Source organism: Diadema antillarum, unplaced genomic scaffold, assembly GCF_040938485.1.
Source record: "Diadema antillarum isolate AM-2024a unplaced genomic scaffold, OU_Dant_1.0 seq00002027_RagTag, whole genome shotgun sequence".
Lineage (NCBI taxonomy): Eukaryota > Metazoa > Echinodermata > Echinoidea > Diadematoida > Diadematidae > Diadema > Diadema antillarum.
The window spans coordinates 48271-57652 of record NW_027272681.1 but is presented as its reverse complement, the minus strand read 5'-3'; the positions used below and the strand labels follow the sequence as shown (position 1 = coordinate 57652).

The 9382-nt window shown below is 41.1% G+C and overlaps 1 protein-coding gene across 1 annotated transcript in view; it reads left to right on the top strand.

Moving 5' to 3' along the window:
• Positions 1 to 1191: 1191 nt before the first annotated feature.
• The window catches only part of LOC139713661 (retinal rod rhodopsin-sensitive cGMP 3',5'-cyclic phosphodiesterase subunit delta-like), a gene marked incomplete at its 3' end in the record, with an annotated part of 43032 nt that continues 34841 nt past the window's right edge, over positions 1192 to 9382 (top strand). The window contains exon 1 of the mRNA XM_071625363.1: positions 1192 to 1309. Within this exon, the coding sequence (XP_071481464.1) occupies positions 1269 to 1309 (41 nt within the window). The remainder of the gene's footprint in view (positions 1310 to 9382) is intronic.

Sequence of the window (9382 nt, the reverse complement as noted above, 5' to 3'; positions counted from 1 at the left end):
ACGTCTCAGAACTTGAAGAAGTAGAAAGTTACGGAGTACTTATAATTACAGTATACAAAACATGTCATCGAAATTTCGGGCAGAAACACAAGTCATTTCAAGTATGGAACCCCATTTTGAAGAGCGACAGCTAGTGGAGGAAATTGCGGTAGGACAGTCTTCATGTGCGATAAAATATAGGTCTTTTCCAAATTGAATAAAATAACCTATCTTTCCATATAATACAATATCTACTACATATTCAAGTAATTCATACATATTCTTAGCCTCATTTAGCACTGAAATAGCCATGTTTGCGTGGTTTTGACCTGTTTAATGTTTTCACGATGGGCGAAATGATATAGTTTAGAGTGAAGAGTCTGTTACCGGGTGACATTGACGCCGTCTCCCCACCCGGTGCGTCTCCCTCGCGCTCGAGCTGTAACACGTACGGTGGTGTATGAAGCCTAGATCTCCGACGACACTCCGCGCTCCCGACCGCCGTGTAAACGGCTTCATTCTGTGCGTTGTTCATGGGCACCTGTGCTATCATATCCTCGTATGTACGCCTTTTGCGTACGTTTTACGCACATCTATCAGGTGTGTGTGTGTATGGGTGCCGATCTGTACTCGTATCGATATCGCGCGGTCCTCGTCCGCGCGCGCGACGTGATCACAGTAAAAAAGTGTGAAATAACAGCATACAGTACATCTCTGCATGCGTCACGGTGTATGCATGCATGCAGTGGCCTATCCAGCCAGACATACGAATCCCATCCATTTGTGTACTTGTAATTGGATATACATTGTACGGTGAACGTACGTCCACGTACGTACGTGGGACCAAAGTAGTGTTGGTATACAACCTAATGTAGCGCGAGGGGTGATGCGGGAACCTGTAGTTGTATGACAGCCGCACAGTAATATTTTTCCCTGAACGTTGGTTTACAGAGGATACGGATCTAGAAGTAACGTTGCAAGTGGCTTTTATTGGCTTATGTCACCGATTTGTCATTGGATGTCTGCACTGGAGTAACACTTCGTAGAATCTCAAATATAATAATTTTCTGATTGTGGTATCGTACATTCCAGTGACCGGTTCGACACCGCTTATTTCTCAATCTCAGTACATGTACGATTACCCATTGGATAACGAACGCACTCCGCTCCGTCGTGCTGGTTGGCAAGCTGGCTAGTGCAGTTGTGATTTAAGAACACGTTCATAAAATTCACCAGCAATACCCCGAGGTCTCCATTTGTCTTCGTCAGAATACTGGACATTTTCCAAAATGCCAAGCAGAGCAGAAGATATCTTAAAAGGGTTCAAAGTGTATCCTTTCACTTCAAACTTAATTTCGTTTACAACGTTACGTTGCTGTTAGAACTAAAAAAGTTGAAGTAACAAAGTTAGAATCTTAGGTCAAGCGATGTCAAGTGTCTAACCAATGCCACCTGTGAACTGATTATGATTGTTAGATGCCTATAAAATAGGCTACTAAGTATAACGTTAAACGTAACATGTTAGACATCACATGATATCAGATTATGTGAAGATCTAACATATTATGTAAACTTATTGTTAATGCTGTCTGGAAAAAAAAGAAAGACATGCCATGGGCATGTCCCCTAACGTTTATAATCTAGATCTAACCGTCACCTCACTCAGACTCGTGACACAAGTCAGCCATGCATGTGAAACTTGTGATGTTATACATTCCATTCTGTAACTTGTAACAGTTAACGTTAGTTATCTACTAAGTATACACAGCCCAGTCGCTGTAAGTAGCGCGACCACAGCGTACTACAGCGTCTGGTCAGGCTAGTTATCTAACTGTTACAAGTAACGCGTTACCGGTAAGTATCCAAACTGAACGTGCACATCTCGAGCTTATCGAGCTCAATCATTGTTAAACATATTAAATACTAGAACTACTGTACACTGTCTAGTGTCTACATCACACATTCACAAGGCAAGGAATATGCTGGGAGCTGGAATTGGAAAAAAAAAATTACAGCAGCTACCTGCATAAATTAAAAGATTTCTGGATTTTGGAGCTGCGGGGGGGGGGGGGGGGGGGGGGGGGGAAGAGAGCCTGGGGTAAAGGATAGTGCAGTAGTATTGGATTATATTAATATTAAAGTTCAAGGGTCAACAGGTTACCTCCCCCACCCCACCCCACTCACACACTGATGGACAGAATGTCTAACATTTCTAAGCAGCCAATGCCATAATAATAAAAAGAGTCTGGCCAACTAGACAGAAAGATCCGTCTGTCCGGAGGACTCTTTTTATATTTTGCCATTAACGCTGTCCTCCGTAGACAGACGGAAGGTTGCAGTACCCATTGCTGTGTGGATGTTCTTAACCACTGTCTCTATGGAAAATTGGGTGAGGTACCTCACCCTTCTCAATTGCGTCTAATTCACGGCCCTAGATCGGCAAATTTAAGCTTGTATAGTGAAATTAGCTTTTTAAGAATACATTAAACTCACCAGATTAATGAATAATCCAAAATTTTAGTAGAATTTTCAACGTAAAACACAGGCTGTCGCGTCGTTACGTTCAAACTGCAGAAACATACACTATGAATCTCTTAGCCAATCACATGCGAGGTAGTTTCTATGTGTTTGTTTTACTAAAACACGTACCTCGCATGTGATTGGCTTACAGATTCAAGATGGCGACTTACAGCTTGCGAACGGCGATGTTGCGATATCGATAAAATGGTTGCGTTATAACCGAGTTTATGTGAGTATTTCGATTGCACAATTGAGAAATTTATCCTAAATATTGCTGCATAATGTGTCATGTCATGTCAAACTTGTTTGAATGTAAAAAAGCTGTCAGAAATTTGGTTTATCGTAACGTTTGATCTGTGCGCGACTGCTCCACACAGGAGCCGCAATCATTGACTTCGGTCTGTATACGGAGGGGATCCGTGAAGCCAGACGCAGTCTCCGCGGAACATTCCCCGACGGACAGATACAGACCGATCTTTCGGTCAACTGGCCAACTTGCTTTTTTACTCGATTTTTGAAGCCTGTGATTGGTCAAAACTGGTCCCATGATGTTTGTGGAGCCATGTCGTTTCCAAAGTGCGCTCATACATTTACGTACATGTATGCAGTGCCCATTGTTCACGCCTTATTTGATTTGGTCATATTGTAATACGTCTGAGCGTATGGATCTGGATCTCGATGAATACGCTGAAAAACTCTGGATAGAGTAATAAGTATCACTCAGCACTGTGGTGTGATGTGCAGCTAATCACAATGGAGGTGACGCTGGAGCGCTTCTTTGAATGTGTCAAATTTATGAATCTGCTTTATATTACTCGGCAGATACAATTGTATGTACACGCTAACCCTCTAACGCGTAATCGTGTGGTAACGATTTGTAGTAGTTGTCCAGACTCTCTTCTAGTCTTATGGCACTGGCTGCAGCCCCCTACCCAACAGCCCCCTACCCAGCACCCCCCTACCTAGACAGAAAGATCCGTCTGTCCGGAGGACTCTTTTGTATTTTGCCATTAACGCTGTCCTCCGTAGACAGACGGAAGGTTGTAGTACCCATTGCTGTGTGGATGTTCTTAACCACTGTCTCTATGGAAAATTGGGTGAGGTACCTCACCCTTCTCGATTGCGACTAATTCACGGCCCTAGGTCGGCTAATTTAAGCTTGAATAGTGAAATCAACTATTCAAGAATAGACTACAAGTACACTCACCAGATAAATGAATAATCCAATATTTCGGTAGAATTTTCAGCGCAAAACACACATCAACCAGCCCGTCGCGCCGTCACGTTCAAACTGCAGAAACATACAGTATGAATCTATTAGCCAATCACATGCGAGGTAGTTTCTACGTGTTTTTTTTTCCAAAAAAAATACCTCGCATGTGATTGGTTTACAGATTCAAAATGGCGACTTACGGCTAGCGAACGGCGATGTTGCAATATGGATAAAATTTCTGCATTATAACCGCGTTACTGTGAGTATTTCGATTGCAAAATGTGAGAAATTAACCCCAAATATTGCTGCATAATGTGTCATGTCATGTCAAACTTGTTTGAATGTAAAAAAGCTGTGTGAAATTTGGTTTGATCTGTGCGCGTTGCTCCACACAGGAGCTGGGATCATTGACTTCGGTCTGTATACGGAGGGGATCCGTGAAGCCAGACGCAGTCTCCGCGGAACATTCCCCGACGGACAGATACAGACCGATCTTTCGGTCAACCCCCTACCCAGCAGCCCCAAGTAGAGGGTATGCAGTATTCTGCTGCCACCAGCCTAGCGATTGTAAACAAGGATTAGGAACAGACCAAGCAATGTGGTATGTCAACACAATACTGCACGCTAGGCCTGGTCTGACAGTCCAGACCAGTAAAAATCACTTTCGGACCAGTAACTGGCGCTTTTCAGGAATGGACCAGTAGAGAAATTGAAAAACTGTGTACCCGGTACCTACAATATACTCACTTGTCCCACAGGGACAGGTCGGACCAGTAGAAAAAATGGGTTTAATCGAGCTCCTCCCTGGTTTAATAGTGTGCAGCCCCGAGTATGTGGTATATTACGGGTAGGAAACATAAAAAGAAGACTTGAAGTTGAGTGGAGGGACACGAAAATCATTATTCTAAAAAACTAGCCAATTTTGAGAAAAAGAAAAATGAGGCTAAAGATGATGATGGTTTGCGATGCACATTATGTTGATGAGGTTGTAACCAGCTACTCGCTCACTCGTGTGGCTGTATTCAGCCACAAGGCCATGGTCCCATATGGATACAACCACATGTATGCCTGTGGCTGGATATTGAAATACATGTACACATGTGCTGGATATAAAGATATAGGTTTTCCCAATCATTTTCAAACTTTTTTTCATTCAATTTCACAGATTTTTACTTCAATTTCGTCGCAGGATGTCGGGAAAAGGCCAATCTTACTTTCAAATTCGTCTTTTGTCGTTCATTTTCAAATAAAGTCCATTCAACTTAGTCATTTGGCATACATTTTCGTCATTTACAGTTCAAATTCGTCAGTCTCACTCGCAGCACTCAAAACAGCAGGATCGATTTCATCTCTTGTCAATCATTTTCGTTAAATTTTCATTCATATTTGTCTCATATACTCTATCCGGTGTGATTTTCCAGTCATTCATGTAGTTTTTTTCTGTAACCATTCACATTTTACATTCAGGCGTTAATATACAATTTATGTACACACAAGTGTCCCCCCCCCCCCCCCCCCCCCTCCCAAGCACACACAGAACCACAGTTACAGACACACACACAAGCAATCCGAGTACACACTGATACAAACAGACGTACCGTCTTGCAAACGAACACACTGAAAAGAAAGATTTCTAGGCAAACATGATTAAAGACAAAATTTACAAACTTGTAAGTGTAGAATTGTAACCTGTTTAATGTCAAAGAACGAATAATATTATTACATGTATGTCTGCTGCTTTCCAGGGTACAAAATTTAAAGTTTGCTTCATGCATTATGATGCAAAAACCTGAACATTACGAGTTAAAGTTCAAAAGATGACACTGACATACTGTCCTGTGTTATGACTTTGAACTGTCGTTTATCTTTCAATCAATTTTGGTTGACAGTCATGTTTTTCGTGTGTATTGTCTACGCAATGGTAAGGGAATACTGTGTAACGATACAATTTACGAGAGAAAGTAAAAATATGTCAGCTTAAAGTTAGTTCACCATCAAATATAGAGATTCGACAGCATCTGACTAATTTGAATGAAAAATTCATGAAATTGTGTGAACAAAGACGAATTTGATCTTCACATTCTGCGATCCGTCAGCGGGAGGGATGAATTTGAATGACAATTGACGATTCTGAATGCCATGTCTTCGAAAATGTTTGACGAAAAACGAATAACAATGACAATTGACGAAATTGAAGTTAGGATTTGTGTTCCACGTGCTTCTCGGGACGAAATTGAATAATAAATCTTTGAAATTGAATGACAAAAGTGCAAAAATGGATGGGGAAACCACACATGTGTGGCTGTACTTGCACTGCATTTAGTTTTAAAACGTGTCTACAATTTACATGTCTTGGGTAGAACTGCATCAACAAGCATACATGATAATTACAGAATTTGTAGCAAGAAGTTTAAAAACATGGGTCGTCATTTCAGTTCACCCCATGGGTTTCCATGTGATAGCATTCTTGACAGAATGATAGTAACACCGTAATAACTGTAATTTGTGTACACTGTACACTGTACAAGTGTAGCTCTCCTGTCCATTGTTATGTCCATACTGTAAATTCATCTTAAAAGTGAAGATGTTTACAATAAATAAGATTATAAGTGGCTGGCCGCACAAACCAAGCTGTATGCATGAGAGCCAGGCAATGCTGCAAAAACTATTGTGTTGTCTTCTTTTATGAGCTTTTTACACATCATGGGTATTCAAATATATAAAAGGTGCAATATACTCCAAAATTCTTGACAAAATTACACACCGAACAGTGACAGTGTGCATCATGGTACATTTGTACTTTTAACTGCAGTTCACGTGATGAGCAATTGACCAATCAGATAGCAAGAATCTTTTTTTTAGGTGTTGTACAAAGGGCTTCTACATGTACAACAAACTTCCAAAAGATATTGCGTCCTTCATCCGTAGTGTCGTAGCTCAGTGCAAGTGATGTGTACCTAAATCACGGATAGCATACAGCAGGGCTGCCAACTCTCATGCATTGAGCATGAGACTCACGCAATTCAACCAATTTTGATTGTCTCACTCTGATAAACGAAATCTCACGCTAAACCCCCAAAATGGAATGTACATGACTATGTGTCCAATAATTTCTCTGATGATCCGAATGATACATACTGTATATCCAAGCCCAAATTTCGAGATTTTCCCACCCGGGTGTAAAGCTTTAAAACCAATAATAATCGTTTTCGGTTCACGCACAAAGACGAGCTATTGGATTACGATTGGTTTCTACAATGTACCTATACGATGTGAGGTAGCTTGTACTTTGGGCAAATTACAGTACATGTATGGCTATGACATGTGCTTTACATCGCTTTACGTACACTGACTGTGTACATACGTATACGTGTGTACGTATGTATACGTACAGTACATAAAGTTGTTGTACGTACAACCGCACAGCTCCTCTCCCTCGCAGTGCAGTGTCTCACGCCAAACTCTCACTCAAGGTTGGCAGCCCTGATACAGTATTATTAGTAGAGTTGATGACAAGAACATTTATGCGTGTGAGACTACAGTGTATGAGAGATTCGGTTCAAAATATGCAGTAACACTGTTAAAAGCCGTGCTGAGTTTCTTACCAATGATCTTGTGTGTACTCTAGCAATGTTGGGGTGAGTGAAATAGCACAGAACTGTAAATTTTTAGTCCACATGAGTCTTCATGAAGTATTAAAAAGTAGGGTTGAGCTAAATCAAGGTTAAAAGTTGATACCCCTTTCAGTAACTCATGCATTTTTGGCCAGCTCCTGACTCAAGCTAAATTGGCCCGCGCCAAGCACTAAAAATTGCGTTCAGTATTTAATAAACTAAAGTATGGTATTAGCAGAGCTGTGCTACTTTTACGATGACTCGTTCACGAACTCGGCCATGTAAGGGATTTAACTGCCATGGTAACTGAATGTGTGCTGTGGCAGAGGCACGGCCAGGTAATCCTTTGACCGTGCAAGGAATTTTGGCCGAGCCTGGCGCTGCTATCATTCATAAACTCTTCGATCAGTGCCAGGCCCGAGCCTGGCGCAGGACACTTTGGCCCAACCTATTCATTAAACTCAAAATTTTACGACTTAGCTCGGGCCTGGCCCGAGCCAGAGAGTTACTGAAAGTGGTACAAGTCTTTCAGATGGGAAGTATGCACCATGAATCTTAGAGCAAATCAGATTTAAAGGACAGGTCCACCATCATAAGGATTGAGAGAATGCAGTATCGGTATATCAGTAGAACACATCAGTGAAAGTTTTATGAAAACTGGACAATCCACAGGTTCAAAAGTGATGAATTTTTGAAGTTTTAGTGCCACCATCGCAGGATGAGAAGACTACAATTGTACTGCAGCTTGTGATGTCAGGTGCATACGGGTCTCTTCAAAAAGTTGGGACCCAGGGTTTTTGGCACAGACTCAACATGCATAACATTTTGTGTCTCAGTGCTTTGTTCATACAGAACTTTTTTTGTGTTGAGTACTGGTATCATTGTTATAGGAGGGCTTATACCATGAAATACTAAGCATGCTTCCTCAATTGGTAAATTTGTGTAAAAATGTACTTTATTTAATGGTGTCCACTGTCATTTTAGCCTTTTTTTGGGGTAAAATTTAAACAGGGTATTGTGATGACAGAGTATTGAGCACATTGTCCGAGTTAAATGTACCAGCAATTCTGAAATAATCTATAAAGCAAACTCCATTGCCTAACCAATTTCTCCATGCCAAACAAAAACATTTTTTTTTTAAATATAATTGATCTAAAAATTGCCAATACCATTGTTACACTCGTACATTTGTATGTGCAGTCCAATGATCAAAAGAGGATGTAACGATGGTATTCTCTTACATTTTTTTATTTCAACTATTAGAAGGGCCAAAGTGGTTATATATTCAAAGAATTTCTTCATTTCTGACACTAAACACATCTATTATGAAAGCAAGAAAGTCAGAGTACCAGTATTTCCACACTTTATGTTCAAACTTTGCTGTGTCAGGATGGTGTCCAGCGTAACGGCGGTATTTTTGGGTGCACGTCACGAGACCGACATCCACGAGTCATATAGCCCACGAGTTATTACATCTCACGAGTCATATTTGTATATAGCCCACGAGTTACACAGCTCACGAGTCATACAGCCCATGAGTTATACAGCTCACGAGTCATACAGCCCATGAGTTCGACACTACGCTAACAAGGCCCACGATACCGACACATTATTAAGCACTGTGTTGTATCTGTCGAACTCGTGGGCTTTTTTTACCTAGTGTCGAACTCATGGGCTTTATTTGCCTAGTGTCGAACTCATGGGCTGTATGACTCCTGGACCGCTTTTCAATTTCAAACTCGTGGGCTGTATGACTTGTGGGTGTCGGTCTTGTGGGATGACCCCGTATTTTTGGGATCTATCTTTATGACTATCAAGTCTTTTATGGGGCAGCTTCTCCCAATTTTTTTGTTAGAATATCCGTATGTATTAATTAATTACTTGTATGCAAATCTTATGGCATTCAATAATAACAGTTTTCGTCTGGCATTGACGTTTTGTGATGACACCGTCCATAATGGCGGTATGGCTTGTATCAGCCAAAGTGTCACAGAAATCGAGAATTTCCAGTTGAATTGTTCCCAATGAAATGTGTGTTGAGAGGTTTTACATTTAT